Raw genomic sequence first — 23,004 nt, 5'->3', positions numbered from 1 at the left:
GATAGTATGTATTGCTATAACCATTATGGTAACCATTTCTTGCATAAATCTGCACAACCTAGAAATGTTTTAAATTATAATCAATGGGAACATTGTGCTACACCTCCAAAAGGGAGCTCTAGAACCGTTTATGACAAATATTCATATTTTTCAGGTTTTAACATAACTAATGCTGAAACATTTTATTACAAATTGTCAAACAAGACAGGGATGAAAACCATGATAACCAACACAAAATTGATATATTCAGATTCATTCTTTGAAAAAATGAATACTTTTGGATTTGATTATTGGGACAAAAATGTTGATTTGAAAAGTGTTTGGGGTACAAAAGAATGGCAAGTACAGGGTTTAGAAGCTTTGTTTAGAGCCTGCATGATCCCAGAACAAATGATATTTTTAAATGACACTGTTCAACAAACCACCTGTCTTGGCTTAGCCAAAATCAAAGATTTAAATAATCCGTCTATTCCAAAGCCAACAATGTTTAGCAATAGCTCTGATACAGATGAAGGAATAGACATAAACCATATACTTAACCAAAACAGAACACATCCTGATTGGAAACAATGGTTGATCTGGCCCACAGATACAAATAACTGTCAAGATAGATTCCTGAATAAAACACAGGGTTTCAAAATGACCAGGCCAGACCCTAGATATCCCCAAAGACATCACCCAGGGATAATAACAACCTACAGTGTGGGCAAATTATGCCTTCAATGGCTACAGACTTCCACACTGCCTGAAATTAAGCAACACCTAACTTTACTTACTGATGGTGCTGACTTGCGTGATTTCATACTGGGACCACGCAAACAGCGTCAAAAGCGTTTCATAGCAGCCTCTGTATATGCAGCATACAATGAGGCCTGGAAGGTTACTCAAATTGAGACAGCAGAAAGAATACGGGAAATTGACCGTATTAATTTGGAAAAATCACTTTCTGTAGTGGACAATGGGTTAATGACTCTGTCCTCCAGAATTTTTTCATTGGACAGCATTGTGTCTTCAGCAATCAATATATTATCGCAAGACTTACTGTTATTACAACATGGTCAGTCACAATTGCGTTCCATTGTACAGCTTGGCTGGACGTTACAAAATCTGCGTTCAGGCTATGTGCCTTGGCGTTTAATCAACACAACGTCACTATTCCAAATCTTTAACCTTACTGATAGACAAATCGGTATGGCGCAAAAGGGTGCTGATTATACAATCTTGAGCATTGAAAAACTAGAAAGATTACCAATGACAATGTCAGAACGACCTGTCAGTGAATGGATAATACACGGAATCATAAATATTCCAATCTCAACCTTCAGGTTTCAATACTGCCAAAAATATATACAGGCTGGCATGTACGAGAAATTGGGAAAGGGGTACCTTAAAACAACTTGGAACCTGCCCTATTCACATGCATGTGTCAGTAATAAAGGACAGAAAGTGTTTCTTAGTGGCAACAATTGTGCTATGTCACTAAGCGGCACGCTTCTGTGTAACGGAATTAGTTTGCATGGAGCCTGTGAAGGGAATTCATACAACCTTTCATGTCACCAGCAAGGCGCACCTGCAACTGAAATAGAACCATTCTTTCAAAGACTCTATAATGGGAGTTACATTCTTATTGTAGACCGCAGATGTTGCAGTCTTATGCCCGGGACTCCTTATCTAGTAACTACAACGGCGAAGGTCAAGTGCTGTGGACGTTCTTTATTACCCAGCTCCTTTCCAGACAGGGAGGCAAGGGCATGGCCCAGTTTGAAAATTACTTCTATTTGAATAGATACTTTAAGCAGAATGAAAACAGTGCTTCTTCAGACGCCTACAAGGCTCACGTCATCAAAAGAAACGTATGATCTACAAGTCGCAAGGACGACTGCAGAGATACATACATTATTATCAACTAATTCCCCCGTACATTTCGCGGAAATCCTGAGCGAAATCTTAAATATTTCTGATACCACTGGGGTCTCAAAGGTATTTAAGACAGTATTTTCGATGGCATTAACACCATTCAAAGCCATACTGGGTATTTTTCCAGATTTCGTCCATTCGATTTTTGGCGGACTTCCCCTGATCCTGGGACTAATTGCAGGAATCCTATTCCTAGTCCTTATTTTTCGTTATGGCAACCCATGTCACAGATCAAACTCTCGCGACAATGGAAGATACGATCCTAGCCATTGGATACCGGGACCGGATATCAAAAATCCTGGGACTTTCCCGGCTTAGAGACCTAAACATGACTTGGTTTCTATCATTTCGACCAATGTGGCAAAGATGTGTTTTACCTGTACTAAGGTGTCTGCTATGCGGAGAAGAATGCGTGTTAGACACCTGTCTGACGCTACAATCGGATGCGCCAGTGGATGCAGATACACTGTTGGTTCCTACCAAGGTTCACGCTTTGTGCTGCCCTCAAAGGCTGCCAATCCTGATGACGGCATTCCTGGAATCTTCACCACTACGATTGAAGAGTAGTGAAGTTCAAGATGAAAGCAACATCGAACAGGTACGACCTTCTGTCAGCAATGCAAATCAGAATGTCAATGGAGACAATCATGCGCATGAATGCATGGTTACCCCTATTTCCGACTTAGTGGAACTTTCCCATGAAGCTGTTGACAGTTTTTTCGAAAGCCTGAATGATATGATGTTCTCTCCGGAACAGAAATAGAGACTTTTGAGTAAACTCGCACACGGCGTTCCCTGAATTCGGCCTTCAACTTTAAAAATAAAGTCACATGAACAATTACAATCCAGTTCACGGACAGCAATTTTTTCAGCATGCCCCTTAAAATATTTTTCTACATATTTTTTCCCGGGACACTGATCTTCTGCTTAAAGTAAGAAACTATTCCTAGAGAACTAAGATTTCTATTTTTAGATACTTTATATAGACTTTAGCTGCCCGCTGGTAGGTTCACAAATATTTTATTATGTGATGAAATGGTCTCGGACTTCCTTTCTGTATAGCCATATTAAGAGCCATTTCATGTGTATTTCTCATATACCAAAAAGCAATAATGCATAACAATGCGTGTTTACTTTTGCATTTAATTCATAGCTTAAGTGCATACAATATATATGACTGCAATTTTTCAGTATATTTGAAAATTTCGAAATGCATTTATGTAATTTGGGGTGGTAAGGTATACACTATACTCTATAGTATGTTGTACTATGTTATACTATGCATAGATTAGTAGATATGACCATAGTTAGCGTGGAGTGGGTGTCGTGTATTTCTACAGGTTCTGAATCGATCCCCCTATTCCTGACCCTATTCTGGTTAAACTAACTATCAAGTTAACTAACAGTCAGCCCATGAGGCAAGAAATCCCCCATGATGCAGATACCGTTATCTGACGCAGTCACACTACGGCACAGGAACGTATTATCTGATTAGGTCATAACGCTTGAGATCTAATTAGACAAGCGACATTCCTCCAGCCCCTGATAAGGCATACGACGTTCTCATAACAAATCAAACCTATGACAACCTGGAAAATCCGTGCGGCCATTGTTTTGATTTCACAGAGAACTTTTGCAAAAGAATGTGCTAACGAGCAAGTCGTATGACATCTTTATTGACGTACCTATGTCCATCCTTACGTCAATCTCGGCACCTTTAAGGTATAAATATTGCCGACCTTGCCCTATGCAAACACACGCGTGGTGACAAGACGGAGCAGCCATACTTGCCGAAGCCGAGAGCAGAAGCAGACCCCGCTGGCAGCAGCCCCGCCTTCCTGACGCGCTGAGAGACGCGCTGCTATCTCCTACCGAGAGACCCAGCACCGGCGCTTTCGGGCAGCCCTCGCAGGCAGCCTGGAATATCGAGAGCAGAGAAAGAGATACCATTCCTCATTCATCCTAACTTCCAGGTACAGAACTGAATAACCCCTCACAGAGAATTATTTAGTTATTCACTTGGCAAAAACAAACTTAACTTAAACTGTAACTTTCTATTCCCGCCCACGCATTAGACTTAGGTCAGGTACACGGGGTAGGCGTATTTAGAAACACCAGTTGAGTACGTTTAGTCAAATGTATATGTGTATGTAAATATATTTTAATCATTTTAAACATCATATGGCTTAGAAACCATATCAATGTTTTTACAGTATTATTTTATACTATTGCTTTTAATGTATGCACTTTACTTAACTATAAGTATTGCAATAATATCGATCCATTTCTCTTGTACGAGAAAAGAGACTGATCAATAAATAACACCTTTTTATTGAACACGCCCGTCTCTTCCTTTTCTCTACAATCTGATGAGACTAAGAATGCACGTACTGACTGAGTAAAATAATTGCCTTGTGCTCACACGACTCTGGAGATACACTCTTGATTAGGGGAGAGCAAAGTTGTCATGTTCTATGGTTGTCAGAAACGAAATCCCTTCTTGTCTAATCAGGGGAGTTAATTCTTTCCTGAACATTCGAGAAAGTTTCTAGCGAACTCTGAGCTACGCTGGCAAACCCAAAACTTAAGTCTAGTATCGACAGTAGTAGACCTAGTTAACGTCTGGCCTAGGCCTTTACTGCTGTAGGTATTATTCCAATGCGCAGAGCCTATTGGGAAGATAGGAACTACACTACAAGCCTAACAGACAGCACAAGCTGTATGCTTGCGAAAGATCTATTCTAAGCTTGCTTAGGCCTAAGAGCCCACCCACCCACTGCTCACTGTTACCGTCATTTCTTGCTTCTTTCTATTTATTTGATAGCTTGCTTCTCTGGTCTTGTGTTTTTTTATCCCCTTGGAGCATAGTTACTTTAAGATTTTGATTGGCTATATCCTTCCACTGCTCACATTTATGGAGCTAGTTTTTAGGTCGAGCCTGGGCAGTGCATGTGCTGCTCTGCGAGGCATGCTATATTTGAGTATAGACTTGAAGCATCCCCCACTCTCCTCCCATATTTGTCATTGGCTTGTGCCATTGTCCTTCGTAAATGCTGGCTTCTGATTGGTTAACAGGCTTGTTAGTCACCACCTTTTCTTCATTTGTAACATCCCATGAGGCCTGGCCCTTTTACATCTGTTGTTACATGGTCCTGTATTGTAATTGCATTTAAATAGCGCTTACTACCCCATACGAGGAATCAAAGCACTTTTTCGGCAAGTAACACGCTACTCCGGGACCCATAGAGGATTATTGTTGAACGAGTATAGTGAAATATGAAAGTAATTTTAAGTGGTGGATAGGTTAGTCAGTTATTTGGATTCGGAAGGATAGCAGAAGGATAAAAGAGGATAAAAGGTTTGTATTTATATAGCGCTTGTTACCCCTGATGGGGTGTTGTAGTGCTTTTTTTGGGGGTGGGGGGAAGGGGGAAGTAGCACACCACTCCGGAAACCCATAAAGGATTAGTGGTGAATTAGTATGGTGAAATATGAAAGTAATTTGAGTGGTGGATATGAGTCAGTTATTTGGAGTGAGAAGGATAGCGGAGGGATAGAAGGGGAAGAAAGGTTTGCATTCATATAGCACCTGTTACCCCTAATGGGTGTTGAAGCACTTTTCTGGTGAGTAGCACGCTACTCCGGAACCCATAAAGGATTAGTGTTGAAAATTAGTATAGTGAAATATGAAGTAATTTGAGTGGTGGATATGTTATTCAGTTAATTGGATAGAGAAGGGTAGGCGGCGGGACGGAAGAAAGAAAGAGGTTTGTATTTATATAGTGCTTGCTACCCTTGATGAGGGTTTGAAGGCCTTTTTTGGCGAATAGCAAGCTACTCTGGAACCCATAAGGATAAGTGTTGAATTAGCATGGTGAAACATGAAACTAATTTGAGTGGTGGATATATTAGTCAGTTATTTGGATTGAGAAGGATTGAGGAGGGGTAGAAAAGGGGTAGAAAAGGGAAAAAGGTTTGCATTTATATAGAGCTTGTAACCCTGATGGGGTGTTGAAATGCTTTATTGGCGAGTAGCACGCTACTCTGGAGCCCATAAAGGATCAGTGGTGAATTCGTATATATGTAATTTGAGAAATGAACATGTTAGTCTGTTATTTTGATTGAAAAGGATAGTGGAGGGATAGAAGAGTGAAAGATTTAGATTTTTTGGGAGGTCACAGCAGTAGGAGGAGGCTTTTGGATGAGAAAAAAGGGGTTTTGGAGGGGAAGAGTCAGATGTCTTATTTAGTCTGTAAACACTATTTTCTTTAATAAGTTTCTCGTATTGCAGGAACGATATGCTTTCATGCAACATTCAGCGAACCATGCAGCGAACCATGCACGATTTACCTTTTCAAGCAGCCAGGTACAATGGTGGCTGCTTCTTTGAAATGAAATGGGTCTTGGATTTACAAGAGTTTGAGCAATTGGCACTGTAAGTGACAATGCCTTTTATTTATGTGTTAATTATCAAAACAGATAAATGAAAGGTATTGTCATTCACAATGCCAATAGCTTAAACTGTTGCAAATGCGAGACTTATTGCATTGCAAATGCTTGTTTCTTTATCATTCAGCATTCGATGAGAGTGCATGTGTTTGCTAGCTCTCTCCCTCTAGTGCTGCTTCGTTCCTGAAATAGCCCCCTCCACTGTGTTCGCTTCCCGTCCCTCCTCCTTCCAGCTTGTCTGTAAAAGAACACCAATATTTTAGCATAGATATGGCTAAAAAGCAGACTTAAGGGGTTTTTGTTGTGTCTCCTGCATTCCATATACTGCGTGACAGCACAAGCTTTGACAGACAAAGGTGTTCATGGCACTGGTGCAGGACCCATCAGCTGCATTCAATCTACTGGTGTCCTGGAGACCAACAAATCTACTGCCTGGGCTAGTGCAGAAGAGCAAATGGCGAAATCCTGTGGAAAGTAATTTAGGCCTTGAGAAGCGTTTCTCCTTACATTCTGACGCTTCCTTATTCTTTTTAATACTCTTTCCGGTTTCCTGAGTGAAACATTTTGAGTTATCATAAGATATGTGTTTGCTTTTTATCCAGTATTTTGAAATATTTTATTTCTTACGTCTGTTTAAGCAATATTTACAGACAAACATTGTCAAAGCCAACAACTCGGTATCTCATTATAAAGGCAAAACCTATTGGCTTTGCCAGTGCTTGTTCGTAAAGGTTCTTTGTTACTCTGTTTTGAAATGCATAATGTATTCACTAATTTCCTACACATTTCCACCAAGTCAAAAGGATGCACATATCACCTCTAAAACTGTTTTTCAAATTGTATACATTTCGGCCCAAGCTATGCTGCGAAATGTACCCTATGCCACAAAATATGTTATCCCTACCTCCCATAGGCACTACTTAAGAAGAGAGTTGCTCAATGTGAAGATCTAGTTCCAGAAATTAAACAAAAAGTGACTCATGTTCCTGTGGGGGTTAGGCTACTTGTTTGTCCTTGATCGACCCTATAACAGCATGCGATTCACTGCTTATATTCAAAGAAACGGGTGTAATAACCCTATAGGAGCATAGGGCCATATGTAGGTAGCTTAATACTGGTCGGTAACGGCAGAAAATCAGTAAATTACCGACCGGTAATATTTCTAATGTAGGTGGCAGGATTGAAGGATTCGGTAATTTACTGATTCTGTAATTTAAGGAATCGGTAAATTACCAAATCCTTAAAATACCGAATCGGAAATTACCGAATCCTTAAATCCTATGTAGGGAGCACTCAAGTGAGTGCATTTTTCATTTAACGATTCGTTATTTACCACCAACTACAAGTTGGTGGTAAATATCGAAAACCTTTAAAAAAGCAATTTTGAGCTTTTTTAATTGTGCCATGTGGCAGACATACATGCCCTGTGTGCCACATGTGCACACATGCACGATTCAGGGGTGCAACAGGGTGTCAATGTGACACCCTGCCACCCTTAAATATGTTCCCCCTATTATTGATTCAGTATTTACCGAATCGGTAATAGTGAATGGCTTCCCATTCATTTCTATGGGCCTCCAGACCCATAGGAATGAATGGGAATTACCGAATCGGTAATACCGAATATTACCGATTCAGTAAAATTTACAGATTTTTTACCTACATACTATTTAGCGATTTTCAAATACCGAATCGGTAAAATTCGGTATTTAAGAATCAGTAAATAGTGATTACCTACATATGGCCCAGAGAGAGATTTATAATATTGATAACACCTCTCAAAATGTTCACCAATGTCTGCACAGAAGGCAGTAGCTCAATTGGCGGGAGCCAGCTCATTTGGAAAGGACGCACTATGAGGAGCTGCTTAAGAAAATCAGATGTATGTGTACTAGATGCCAAAACAACTACCATCTACAGTTATAATTTGCAAGAGGGTTCAATATTGGAAAATAAACCAGCAACCTCAACATGTACCCGCTCTTAATGTCATTTCTGGCTAGGAGGAACTCATAACTTGAAGCAGATTTGCAGCATTCCTCTGCTGAGCACGAACAAAGGCAATGAGGGACAATTGAGTGTTCTCGTGAAAATTACAAAGAGAACTACAAGCACCAACAATGAAGCATAAGATTAACTCAGTTTCTAAAACACCACGATTATAACAAAACATGTGACATAAGGGAAATCACTGTTGGTGGAATACACATTCTGAAATCAAACATGTCTCCAGAGGTATGACTAATTAAAACCTACTGAAAAAACATAAAACGACTAGTAAGGAAGCTTTTGTAAGAAAAGAAGAGTTACAGCGGCCTCGTTCTGGTGATGGTAAACTGCCACTGAGGAGGGCTTCAGTGATGGGGTTTGAATGAAGTCAATGATAAGTTGGGAGATGGGCCCTGCTTATGTTGTTCACCTCATTAAGTCATAAAGCTCCATTTGTGGAATGTGAATGTAGGCATTACCGTGCTATTTCATTTCTAAAAGCAGCATTTCTTACGAGATAAGCGGAACAATCCCTCAAATACAAAAGGCAATATCAAAATGAGAGATTATTTAAGCTAGCATCCTTACCCCTGCTTTGTTGGCCGCTCGTACTCTAAAACTGTACATCTTTCCAGGAAGAAGATTGGCCACTGTGCACTCTACGTCAGAACCCTGGTATACCTCTTTATTCTTATTTGCCTCTGGATAACACACTTCAAGGCTGTAGCACGTAACTGGTGATCCGCCATCTGTCGCTGGAGGAGCTGAACAATGACCAGAAAATGTCAAATTACAGCAAAGTAAACTGAACGTACTTATTCTCTTTTAAAACATGGAAACAGTCATTACCCCAACGTAACTGTATCTCTCTTGCTCTTGGTCTGCCCTGGAGTCTTGGAGGCTGGCACTGACCGGGAACCACTGCTGGAGTCTGCACTAGTAAAGACTCTGATACCTGTGAATTAAAAGCAGCTGTTGAAAAAGTCAGACTATATGCTCATATACAGACGTGGTGAATATAGATTTTTATGATTGATACTTCTTTTTTTAATTCAATTTATTTTATTGATATTTGCAAACAGGAGCAAGACAGTGGCAAAAGAAATAGATACACAGTACACAGTTAGAGCAATGCAATATTCTGAGAGGCGGGATACACTGAGGGGTGGAGGGAAAGACTGTGCATGAGCTGAATCATTATACAGAGATTGGTAGTATTGCTTCTTTACATGTACATTAATACATATACATAAAGGCACGTGTATCTCATCCTGTGAGTTTTCATGATTTGGTATACTGATATATACACGTGTTCGAGGGAAGTTAGAGGTGTAGATGACACTGGGGACTAGTATTATATTTGCGGGAGTGTGTTATATTGATTGTGAAAGGAAGAGTTACAGTAGGAGAAATGTCCTTCTTTAAGCGGAATTTCAAGTAGATCATGAGTGAAGGAGCTGTCGTCCAGCGAGTTCCATATTGAATCGCGGGTGGAGCGCCAAGGAGAGAGCTGTAGTGCAATATTGTCGGCTCCTCTAAGGAAGGTTATCCATCCCTGCCACATAGAGAAGGAAATCGCTCATAAGTTTTTCCAATTGTTCAGTATCAGTTTACATGCCATAGTGATCATTTGGTCCTTTAGTTGACGGTCGCTGTCATTCTTGAGTTGAAGGTCTAGCGAACCCAGAATAATGTATGAGAATTCTTTTGTAGGTAGAATATTTAGGGTGTGTTCAACGCAATCTATTTTTTTATTCCAGAAGTTGTGCAGGAGGAGACACTCAAATAGCATGTGGGCTAGGGTGCCATCTTGCTTATCACAGTTCCAGCAGTTAGGGACTTGTTTAAGTCCAACTTTAAAGAGCATGGAAGGAGTCCAGTATGTTCTGTTGATTATCATACATTTAGTCTGTGATAAGATTGGGGAAATTTTGTGTAAAAAGGTCTGATTGATACTTCTAACTTCAGATTCCTTAACTTTAGAATTTCCCCAGGCTCCAAACTGGATCCTGAAGTTTTCACAGCAATGCTCCCACATGCCACTAGGTGGCGCCATGTAGCTCTATTTTGCACAGATGTGAGGAAGCAGAGCCGTTTACAAGTGCAACCCCTAAATGCACAAGTTAGTACCTTTTTATTCCATGTTTCTGCGCCTTTGTACGTTCCACTCAATTTTCCTTGGTTGACTAATTACTTCTAAAATACTTTTTTAGTGTGCAAAGGAACGCCGACTGGGGCAGAGCGGAGGAGCTCACACCGCGGGTGCGGGACTGCGAGGACCACAAGCCAGTGCGGGCAGTCATCACACGCAGCTGGCCCTCTTCCCGCCCACCACCTCCTCTTACTTAGCTACGCCCACATCCGCGAAATGTGGGATGCGCGTGGGTGTGCGCTGGGCGAAGCCCGGGCCAAGGGCGGGCCCGTTCTAGCCCGTTACAGACCGTGCAAGACCGGACCGGGCCATCTCTCTTGGTTCCTGAGTGACTGAGGTAGTCTTCCCAAGGCTCCTAATAAACACTGGGCGCAGCATTACCCTAGATCCAGGACTATACCAGGCCGAGAGACCAGAAGCAAAGCTCTAGCATCGAGCACAATGGTGGCAGGTACTTTGGACAATTTCCTGATTAGAGCAAATTCTCTTTTATCAAATGAAATACTTATTTTAGAACGACGACTCTCCCAGGGAATTGACAACGTCAAAAGATCTTCACTGGGAAATATAGCTAATGCTAAAACTCCTGAAAGGTGTTGTTGGTTCCCCTGTCGCTCCTTTAAACAGCAATGACCAACCAAGATCAATTGTCTTGCTAGAGCCCAGGAGTAGCCCTGGAATGAATAGAGATTCTCTTCCTGTTATCCTTGAAGCTATTCGAGTGCCTTCTGTCGATAATACTGTGATATCTGATAGTAGGCCTGAGTTTAACATCTCTCAGCGTAGGGGAAATCGGGAGGGGGCTGTTCCGAAAAGAAAACGTGCAGCACAGATGGGGGGCGGAAAAAAGGTGAAGTTAGACAAAGGTCCCTCTCACAATGATCCCAAAGGTCTTACAAAAAGTAGGGAGGTCGCTCCAGTAGTCAGTGGTACTTCTAATTCTCCTTCCCCAATCCCTCCTGTAGTACAGCCTACTACATTCAACTTTGGGGATATAACACAGACCCGGGGCGATCATCTGACCTCTAGCTTGGGCAGTACTTTGAAATCTTTGCTTGACCCCTTGATTGTTAGACTTGACCGAATTGATCTCAGGCTGAAAAAAATAGAAAAAGTCACGGGGGCTATGGTGGATCATTTGAAACCACCATAAACTATGCAGGGGAAGCCTGACGCTAATGCGCGAGGTGCATCCCTAGCCAATATCCCTATTACAGCAAATCTCCCTGCTCCAGTAATTCCCCCCCTGGTAGCATCCAGTGCCCATACCATCCTCTCTGTTAGCCCTTCCAGGACGGCTATAAAGCCTATCGAGAATGATGAGCGAAAAAACCTAGAGGGCAATAGATTGAGAATGAAAAAGACAGTAAATCTACCCCCAGAGGCAGCCCCACTTGTAGTGGTCTTAACTGGTGTACACAAGCTTAGCAATTCAGCAGAAAAATCGTTTGCCTCTCTTAAAAACAAAGTGGCAAACTGGCTGAACAAATATAGACCCCTTCTCCGTCATATTTCTAGTGAAATTTTAATGGTTAGAAGGGTTTCTTGGGTGGGATGTACTAGTAAAAACATCGATGGTGATTGTATCCTGGTTAATTTCTCGAACCCTGGGACAGTCTCGCACATCTGTAACTGGCCGGGCAGCGAGGTAGACACTGCAATTCAGTCCTTCCCACTGTCCTTCTTCTACCCACCGGATGCTATTCAATCTGCATTAGGGCTAGTAGATGGCTGGACAAGGGTGGGTCCTAGGGGGCAGTCCAGAGGGTTCAGGACCAATCCTTATGATATCTATATGCCCACCCAATATTTTCACAACAGGTACAGCTGCCTGGATCAGGTAGACTGACTACAGTACAAACATGGAGTTGTAGGCCGAGTTGGGGGGATTGATGCCATAATACATAACTTATCCCCTCTGGCAGGGATAGCTAGACGCATTAATGAGGGCAGAACGCAGGAAGCTGATAGCGTGAAGAATAACTATCCAGGGATACTGGTGGGTGCTCCACCTGGCCCTAATACCTTTGACAACCAGGTTATGGAGCCAGTTAATTTCCATACTTTGGGAACCCTAACTACGGGTATAGAATCTAGTCTGCCAATCCCAAGAACTACAACTGATGTTAGCTCACTGAAAATACTTTCCTGGAACCTGGCAGGTCTATGTAATAAAATGGCCTGCCCTGAGTGGGGCTTTACATAGATAAGAATGATGTATGCCTCTTCCAGGAAACCTGGGCACGGGAAGAACAATTGCGGAGCGGTTTTGCCTCATTTTCAGTCCCTGCAAGGTGGGGGGTAAGGGTAGACCGTCGGGGGGGTCTAACAATTTGGGTGGGAACCCATTTGAGCTGCAGTGCCAGGGTTATGAATACTGCATCGGAGGACGTCCAATGTGTGGTCCTAGAGTGGCTGAATGCTTCTACGCTCGTTTTGGTTAACATCTTCTCCAGACCTGTGAGTATCACATGTGAGTCTAGAACAATTGAGGAGCTCTCCTCCTTTTTAAGTGTGATTCCCCAGGGCACCATGTTCTTGGTAGAGGGAGATTTCAATTCTCATTTCAAGCCACTTTTGATCTAATGGATGGTGTAAACCTGGAGGAGGACGACCACTGGAAAATACCCCCAGTGGTGGGCTACCCGCCCAGGTTATGGTCGACATTGGCTGTCCAAATCATGGCTCTGACGCTCAACCACTCAATTTGGGCCTGCAATGGTCGTGCAAAATCGGACATCCCCTCAAAATGCACCTTTAATAAGCCTGGCCAGGAATCACGGCTGGACTATATATTTGTTGAAAGCTGTGCTTGGCACAATGTCCTTGATTTCAGGGTGGAAACTAGGGGCGAAAGTGATCATAACGCTTTGATTCTGGACTTTTCATCCCCCGATGTCCCCCAAGACACCTGCAAGTCAGATAGTGGCCTAGATGACAGGGCGCTTTTATCCAATAACAGACGCAGGGTTAGATGGGACAAACTTGTAACACACCCAGAGCTAGTGGCGGAGATATACGCGCGGGCAATTCCGATATTGGAAGCGGTTGGCGCTCTAATTCCGAAGTATCCCTCACCTGAAGTATATTTAAAACTTGGGGATCTTAACAAGGAATTAACTACTACCCTAGCACAGGTTCTTAACGCCCCAGGGACAAGAGGGAGAAGGGCGGGCTATAGACCCACTTGGTACACGACTGCCTGCAGAAAGGCAAAAGCAGAACTCCTCCGCGTCCTGAAGCAAAACAATAATAGGGCACTGATAAAACAAAGGAGGCTAGAATACAGGCAGTTGATACACTATGCTAAGGTCGAGTGGGATAATGACAATTTGGCCAATTTAACGTCTGCTCTCAAAACAAGAGACCCATGGAAGTTCTGGCTAATTGTTAATACGGGGTCGGTCGACCAGGTACCGGCAGTAGCACCTAATATTGCTGCGGATGTGTGGGAAGATCATTTTCGCACCCTCTATGGAGGGGAGAACCTTACCAACGAGATGGAACAAGGGGGACTAGTGCCCAGCTCCACTGCTCAAATTAATGAGGTTGAGTTTACTGAGGGAGAGGTCCGTGCTGCCATTTCCAAACTTGCAGTTGACAAAGCGCCAGGGTTGGATAAACTCCCAGGCGACCTCTTCAAACATGAACCCATGGTCTGGGCCCCTTATTTAACGGTTCTATTCAATGCAATCCAAAGGGGCATGGCGGTCCCTAGTACTTGGCTGGGAGCTGAGATAGTCCCTATCTTCAAGAAGGGTTCTTCTCTATTCCCAGCCAACTACAGGCCTATCAGCCTCATCGACGTGTCACAAAAAATCTTCGCGAGGCTGATTTTAGACCGCCCTTTAGAATGGACGGAGGAGTTTTCCATCTTAAGCCCTTACCAGGCAGGGTTAAGTAAAAATGTATCCACTACGGATCAGATTTTTCGCCTGACCCTGCTTTTTTGGAAAACCGTTAAGATTGAGGGCGGGTCACTTTATACTGTCTTTGTGGACCTTCGTGCGGCCTTTGATCTGGTTCCGCGCGGAAAACTATGGACTGTGCTTTTAGAACTGGGCATTCCTTTCCCCCTTTTGAACATGATAATTCGACTCCATAGGGAGAATTTCGCACAGGTCAGGTGTGGAAAAAATGGTGCTTTGTCAGCTAGATTCCCGGTTGGCAGAGGGGTGAGACAGGGGTGTGTCTTGGCACCCACCCTGTTTTGCCTTTACGTCAACGGGGTAATCACACACCTGAATGCGGTAGCCAACAGCGACTCTCCAAAACTCGCCGGCTGTCGGGTTTCTGCTATAATGTTCGCAGACGATACTTTATTGCTTTCAAAGTCTCCCATGGGCATCCAACGAGTGCTGGGCGGCTTTGAGTCATTCTGTCTGGAAAGGGGTCTGGAAATAAACACCCTCAAAACAAAATTCATGATTTTTAACCCACCAGTTACAACACGCCCAAATCCGATGATAGGTGGAGTCCGGTTAGAAAGGGTTCAGACCTTTGAGTATCTGGGGCTCACTTTAAATGAAACTATGACTTGGGTCCCACACCAAATAAAATCCCAACTCAAGTTGGCTCAATTAGCGGGGGGTATCATCAAGCTTTTAAATAAATCCTCTGTTAAACCGATTGGCCCACCTCTTGAAATATATAAACTACAGGCACGGGGGGCAGTAATCTACGGCGGTGACCTCTGGGGTTATCAGTGTGGATCCGCGATTGCCGTCGTGGAAAACAAATTTTTAAGACAGTTGGTGGCTTTGCCCCCCAGTACACTCCTATTGCCGCTGAGGCTTGATTTGGGCCTCAGATCTATTGATGAGGATTCAGGCCTCAAACCGCTAACCTTTTGGCGGAGGGTCTGGCACACCCCTGAGCTTAAGAACTATAGGCAAGAACTCTCGGACGTTTTAAGGCTCCCGAATTCGGGGAAACTTCCCTGGCTGAAGTATGTGAGAGAGGAATTTGGGAGAATTGGTCTCCCGCAAATGTGGTCTGACCCGGAGTCTGCCTGCACTAAGGTCCCTCGCAAGTACCTGGCCAAATTGTACTACGAAAGTAAACTAACTGCTCTTACATGAATGCACAAATTGGTACCTTAACTGGCACTTTTTTAATGATTAAAGATGTTTATCAATTTGAACCTGTTTTAGATGATGTTAGTCCTGCTGCTTTGAGAAAGTTGTACCTTCAATGGAGACATGGCACCCTTCCTATTAGGGCCCTTACGAGCAAGTGGTGTCCGTCCTCCCCCAAAAATTGCCCTGGTTGCACTTCGGAGCAGGAAAATGAAATGCATGTTTTGTTCTTCTGCCCCGCCTATAAAAAATCCAGGAGGTGTTGGATCATCCCTCTATGTAAAAATCTGGGATTACGCACTGCATGCAAGCCTTTAGAATACTTAAAACTGATCTTTCAACTGTGATCGTATTTGCTGTAACAAAATATTTGGGAGCCATGTGGAATAAAAGAAGGATGTATGTAAATACGGTCTGAATTTGGACCCAGCTTTCACAGTTGTACAGATGCTTTGGCGCTTGCACTCAAACTTTAGATTCTAATTTATTCTTTTATTTACATGTATTGTATCAATTTTTAATTGTTTAAATATGTGATTTCTTTTATGACAATATTGTCGAAATAAAGATGAAATGATGAATTCAATGCAGCTTACCTATTAGGCTGTTATGGTCACGCCCTGTGAGACATGGTCAGCGAGATCTTGCCAGTCGGTCCGGATGAGTTTTGGGCCTCTTTTGTTCATATTGTTCAGGACGGCCATGATGCAACAAAATATGTAATTAGTGTTGCCCTGGATACTACAGACTGCTTGGGTCATGTGGTAGGCATGGTTTGGTGCTCCATTGCCAGGCGTGAATGCAACTCACTGGCTTTTCTGAGGACTTGCAGGTGTCCCTGAGGATATGCATTTTGATGGGCCCCACCTCTTTGGCAAAAAGGCTAATTCGGACCTCAAACGCTTTGAAGAAAGTAGAGCCATGCATCTTCCTTGGGCCTTTCCAAACCTGCCCAACAGTTTTCTCAGACGTTCCGGCACTTTATGGCTACTCCAGATGGCTGGCATATATGCACTGCCAGATCCCGCCACCAATGCAGCAGTCACCCCAGGATCAGACATGTTCTCCCATGATGAAAGGTCATAACATCCGACAGATAGGCTCTCCAAATTGCCCAGAAGGGCTATGCTGTACCATTCCTTTCCAACCCACCTCAACTTCCTGCCACATCAGAGCAGCTTTTAGAGGACCATCTCTCCACCTTGCTACAAGACAAGCAGGTTCAACTGGCCAAAGGAGCCATTGAGAGAGTGCCAGCCTTAGAAGTAGGAACAGGTTTTAACTCCAGCTATTTCTTTGTGTCAAAAAAGGATGGAAGCCTTCATCCTATTTTAGACCTAAGCCCTCTGAATCCCTTCCAACTTACGGACAGATTCAAAATGCTCACTCTGGCCCAAGGTCGGTCTGCCCTAGATCCGGGCCACTAGATGGTTCCTCTTGGAACTGGAGGATGTGCACTTTCATCTCACAGTCCTGCATTCACACAAAAATTACCTGTGGTGCAAGGTCAGTCAGAAGCATTTTCAGTTTGTTGTGCTCCCTTCTGGCCTTCGCTCCTCTGGTGTTCACCAAAGTGATAGCCGCAGTCATCGCACATCTTCGGAGGATGGATATACCGGTTTTCCCCAACACTGCAACTGTCTGTTGAAGGTAGGCTTGCCAGAAGGCCTGCCTGGGGTCCGGGACAATGGAGATGGGTAGGCGAATGGCAGGAACTCATTCACAGCAATTGCCTAACATATGAAGCCTTTTCTGATGGATTCCCAAGGGCCCGATTTCTTCAGGATTCGGGTCATACACAGCACTAAAATAAATTCTCCCAGGGTGTGCAACAAGAGGTTAATATTGAATACGGTTTTGTATGTTTGTCACCAATTGTTGGTCAACTGAGGTAGTCTTTGATTATTATCCTACTAGGCAATTCACTCGTAAATTACACATTTCTATTCTGGTCCTGATGAATTGTCACTGATTCTGTAAAGGGCAAAAATAGGCACGAAACATGCTGACCATCTTCCTTTTAGTCTCTGGGAACATGATATTCTGAGGGGTTCTCACTGGCTTAATCTTATCAAAGGACTCTTTAATATAAAGACTTTGGAGGCCTTTGTTTAATTATAATCAATTCCACTTTTTTTAGCAATCTACCATTCACAGATTCCTCTCCTCACACAAACACTGAGGGTTTGAGTCTGGCCATCCAGCCTAGCAGGCTAATAAAAAGATTCCAGTAACAAGCCTCCTCGTGGGGACCGTGGGGCACTGCGGGACCAGACCAAGGAGAAACACAGCAATATAATGAGCATACCACCATTTGATTGCATAGGCCTATGCTTGGATAACCTCAACTGGTCCAATTACCCAAAGTGGACATACTAGACCATCTTTACGGAACTGCAAACTTACTTATTTACTACTAAGGGGGATGTGCGATGGACCAGAACTCCCCTCTTCTCCTATTATTTTATTGAGTTGTAGACTATACCTAGTTAGCAGCGAACCACCTGATATTGTTGGGGTTCCCAGTCAAGTTGAAGTCACACTTGACTCCTTCACAGAGGCTTCCTTTTAGAGGAACTTTTCTAGACACTGTGCAGTTCAGGGCCATTCCTCTACCACAATGAGTTGAGGACATTCGGGCTATGACCCTGATGTTTCAGTCTCAGCCCTGGACCTCGGTGAGAGCAGCTCTAAGGTTTCTTGGCCTGCTGGCTTCATGTATCCAGATTGGCCACTGGACCAGTAGCATATCCGGGCTCGGCAGTGTGCTCTGAAGTCTCAGTGTGCCCAGCAGTAAGGAAATCGGCCAGATGTCATCAGGTTACAGAGGAGACTTCACAAAAAACTGCAGTAGTGGCTGTTAAACCTCAACTTAGCCAGCATCAGATCCCTCTCCCCACCTAGAGCTGATGGTGGTGATGGATGTGTCCATGTTGAGCTGGGAAGGTTATCAGGGAGAGGTGGAAATCAGAGGACTCCAGTCTCCAGCAGAAGCCCAGCTTCACATAAATCAGTTGGAGCTGTGGCCCATCTGCCTCATGTCAAAGGCCTTCCTGCTGTCCATCCAGGGCAGGTCGGTGCAGTTTCTCAGGGGCAATGTCATCACCATGTGGTACTGACACAAACAGGCCGGAGTGGGGTCCCTTGTGCTGTGCCAAAAGGTGCTACCCCTCTGGAGTTGGCTGGAGAGTCAGGGTATTTCCTTGATTGATCATGAACCATCTGGCAGGATCTTTAAACATCAGGAAGGACGAGCTCAGCTGCCGATGCCTGTCGGATCACGAGTGGCGGTTGTATCCAGAGGTGATATAGGACATCTTCTGATAGTGGGGAGAGCACTGGCTGGATCATACAGTGCCAAGATTTCTGCACTTTGGAGTTCCCAAGAACGCTTTCTCTGGGAGATGTATTCATGCTGGAGTGGATCAGGGACTTCTGTATGCCTTTCCACCACTGACCATCCTGTCCTCACTTCTGAAAAAGATCAGGAACTAAAGGGCCTAAGTCATCCTAGTGAATCCGTATTGGGCCAGAAGAATGTGGTACCCGGAACTTCGGGGCACAAGCCTTTGTCCACTGATCTGGCTTATACTGCAGGAGGATCTCCTGTTGCAGCAGCAGGGCAGGCTTCTGCACCCAAACTTGCATAATCTTCACCTTCATGAGTGGAGACTGAGCAGTGGCAGTTGACTGCGTTCGTTCTGCTACCTGAGGTTTTGGATGTCATCTTCACATCCAGTCATCCTTGTACTAAATCCATCTATGCCGGACGCTGGGACAAATTTGTCCACAACACAGCCTTCTTACAAGTCAAACTGTTGCGTGTATTTGTTTGTTTTGTTTTTGGCCCGACAAAGTCTTGCAGTGGGCACTATTAACGGTTATTAGTTGGATCTTTCAGCCTTCTTGAGTTTGCCGGACCGGCTGTCCTTGTTTGAACACCTGTTGTGATGTGTTTTATTAATGTTTTTTTACACACATGTTCCCTTCCAAGTCATTTGTGATGTCACAGTTCGACCATAATCTGGTTCTGATTTTCCTTAACCCCTTGCGTGCCAGTCATGTGTCACGGTGGACATGTGCGGAGGACAGTTGGGGGCCCTCCAAACTCCGCCCACTCAATAAAACTCCCGCACTGCGCGGAAATTCACCGCGCACGCAAGGGGTTAAGTGAACCTCTTTGAGCAGATGCACAGCTGCTCCTGCGCTTTTTCACTCTGAAAACAGTCTTTCTCATAGCAATCACTTCCGCTCATTGCACGAGTGAGCTTCAGGCTCTATCCATGCAGCCAACTTATACCACCCTCTTCCCAGATAAACTGGTGTTGAAGACTAGCAAGGAAAATAATTGTGTTTTATGTTGGACAATCCATCACCATGCCAACGTTCTTAGTGCAACCTCACCCCTTAAAAGACTGGATCACAAGAGAGCTTTAAGATACTATATCGACTGTATAGGTGGATGATTAGCTCTTTGTGGGATTCTCTGGGATAAAGAAAGGAAAGACTGTGCAGAAGAGGGCCATATCCAAGTCATAATCCTTTGCATCAAGATCTGCTATGCATTGGCGAAAAAGCCCCGAGGCTTCTACGACTGAGCTAGCACGCGGATTGCCTGTCCTAGATATCTGTCAAGCTTCTACGTGGCCATCAGTACACACTTACTACTGCCTTGACAGCCAGGTCCGATGGGAAGCACATTTTGGCCACTCAGTTCTGCAGACGTTTTTGGGCTAACCCAGTGGTTCCCAAACGTTTTCGACCTGCGGCTCCCTTGACCCATTGGCCATTTCCTGTAGCTCTCCACTGTTACTTTTTTAGAGGGTGGTGGGAATGTAAGCCCTGTCTCCGGAGTACTTGCATTTTTCTACCTGAAAATAATTGGGATGAAGCTGATGAAGGTATTATAATCATATATGCAGGGTGTTTTGTATTACTAAGGCAGCTAAAAAAATATTCCTAGTTACACTTCTTTGCTCATGCCTTTTTTAGAGTACCCTTTCAAACTCTGTTATCCCACTTACAGTGCTAGATAGCACCCCTATGCATGTAGGCCCCATTGCCAAAGTGTTTCTGCGCTTGAAGAATATTTGCATGCACTTCCATTTCTACCCATGTCATATGTGCCAATACACCTGTCTCAGCAGGGTGACTCATTATTTTTTAAACCACATACATCTTTATTTCTGCTGTCTCCTTCTTAAAATTGTCTCCAAATCAATGCAAGCCAAATTAATTCCTCTGATTATTTCTTTTAAATGTCCCTCTTTGTTGCTTTCAAATGTTGACAATATGCCCTATATGGTGTTTTACTTCCCTGTGACTCAAGGAGAGAGCATGCCTGTCTGGAAATGTGTGTGTACTGAAAGAAATGTGTACTGGTAGTATTTATGGTTGAAGTACAAGTGTCAATACTGAATAATACCTAAAGTGTTTAATAGACAGGACAACTGTACTTTCCTGATAACTTGCATTGGTGTAAAATGCGTTTGGAAAAAAACGAAACTATTAACGAGTCTAACAAAATAAATCCAGCATCTTCCACGTACTTTGGGAGTGTTGGAAAATGGGGATCAAGTGAAATATGGACGTCATCTCCCTTGACATGCCATCAATTAAGCACTATGTTTACAGCTTTAGGCACGTCACTTACAAATCATCTTCCTCATGCGTCTAAGTCTAAATAGCTAACTAAAGCCTACATACCCTTCAACATTAAATGCATTAAAGTGCTTGGTGCGCGTCTCCCCCGGCTAGGTTTGACAGCTCCCCAGGGATCCACGGCGCACAGTTTGAGAACCACTGGGCTAACCCATTCCACTGTGCACCATCAGGGGAGGTACTCTTTGGTATCTATTCTAAAGGTGAGAAATCTGAGGTTAGAAGTATCCATCAAAAGAACAAGTTACCTAACTTCAGTAACACTCTTTCTGGTGGATACTCCATCTACCCACAGATTCTCCACAGTCCTCCCACCTCCCTGTCCTGTGGAATGGAATCTTTTCATCTGAAAAGGTCCCAAATTAGAAATCTGAAAACAGGTTTCTCCAATTGTTAGTGCTCCACGTCCAGGAGTGCAAAAAGATTCACGCAAGAAAGGGACTTAATATGCGGCACAGGGGCACTGCTGTGAAAGCTTCCAGATCCACTCAGGCACCTGGGGAATACTCTAAAAATGAGGACTCTGCATTTCAATAGAGTATCCAACAAAAATAGCATTAGCGAAGGTAAATAACTTGTTTTCTATTACTAGCATAGAGATGAACCATGTGCTAATCCTGCTATAGCAGCTTTAGGAAGGGGAAGTATGGAGAAGCATAGGTCCATTCTCAATTAAATTGAGTAGCTCTACTTACTACAGTACCAGTAACGTGCTAAGTAAAGTTCCTGATATGCAACAATTACTCAGATATAACAATAGGAGAAGATATTCTAACGGCAACAATGATAGAGAACTTCCAATGTTAAACACATAATTCAGGCTACAACCTGCTACACTCTTCTTAGTACGATCTACAACTCTCTTCTTAAATAAATTGCAGGAAAGTGCCTCTTTTGGACATGGTTAGCCCACTACCTTTTGCCTGGAAAATGATGTAATTTTGACTGGAAGTGCACAGGATCCATGCCAACCAGGTCCCCTGTGCCAAAACCTCACTCCCTAAACTGTACCTATTGTTTCCCAAATGGCACAACTTCAGAACCCCTTTCAAGTCCCTAGTAAATGGAATCCCTGGCACATAGTGCTTTGGCAATGAAGAAGGATCCCAAAGGCAGCAGCATGAATTGTGCCACTGTAGGGTCTCCTCACCAAGGCCATGCGCCCTGCCATTGCAGACTGTGTGCCTTGGTGCAGACAAAACTTAAGAGTCGACATGGCACACATCCCTGTCTTAATGTAAAATATGGGTATGGCGCACACCTGTTTGTTAATCTATTGAAAGTAACAACCTATTAAATTTCTATTATTATAATATTTTGCGTGCTAGTCAGGGACGTGTGACTACCATACACACGTGCAGTAATGCTCAGTTCTTAAAGTGTCAATGAACACTTGTAACCTGGCAACGCAGCAATAGATTCTATCAATGATTTTTCAACACAATTATAAACAATACTAAGATATCGATTGCTGTATTCGTAAGATTTCATTTTTTAAATTCTCAATTTATCATTCTTTTGTTTCAAGTATCCATACACTGATAATAAATCATATAACGACATGCTTTATTTTCAACATAATTTACAGAAACTAGAAATATGGCCTATTTAACCAATGAACATTTCACTTCCAATCTGTATTTGTTGCCCAATGCATTTCGGGATGTCACTCCCTTCTTCAGGGGCCACTGTGAAACATATAAGAACAATGAGAAGAAAGTAGGAAATATCACTGAATTAATATTTTTGTAACTTAAT

General features: G+C 43.3%; 1 protein-coding gene across 2 annotated transcripts in view; it reads right to left on the bottom strand.

Moving 5' to 3' along the window:
- FNDC3A (fibronectin type III domain containing 3A) overlaps window positions 1-23,004 on the bottom strand; it is a 1,256,364-nt gene that overhangs the window by 216,008 nt on the left and 1,017,352 nt on the right. For both annotated transcript variants that reach the window (XM_078657339.1, XM_078657340.1), the window contains 2 exons: window positions 9,205-9,310; window positions 8,944-9,119 (listed from right to left, as the gene is read on the bottom strand). In XM_078657339.1, the coding sequence (XP_078513465.1) occupies window positions 8,944-9,119; window positions 9,205-9,310 (282 nt within the window). The remainder of the gene's footprint in view (window positions 1-8,943; window positions 9,120-9,204; window positions 9,311-23,004) is intronic.

Source organism: Lissotriton helveticus, chromosome 8, assembly GCF_964261635.1.
Source record: "Lissotriton helveticus chromosome 8, aLisHel1.1, whole genome shotgun sequence".
NCBI classification, from domain to species: domain Eukaryota; kingdom Metazoa; phylum Chordata; class Amphibia; order Caudata; family Salamandridae; genus Lissotriton; species Lissotriton helveticus.
The sequence above is the reverse complement of the archived record's forward strand: the minus strand, read 5'-3'. Positions and strand labels throughout refer to the sequence as shown.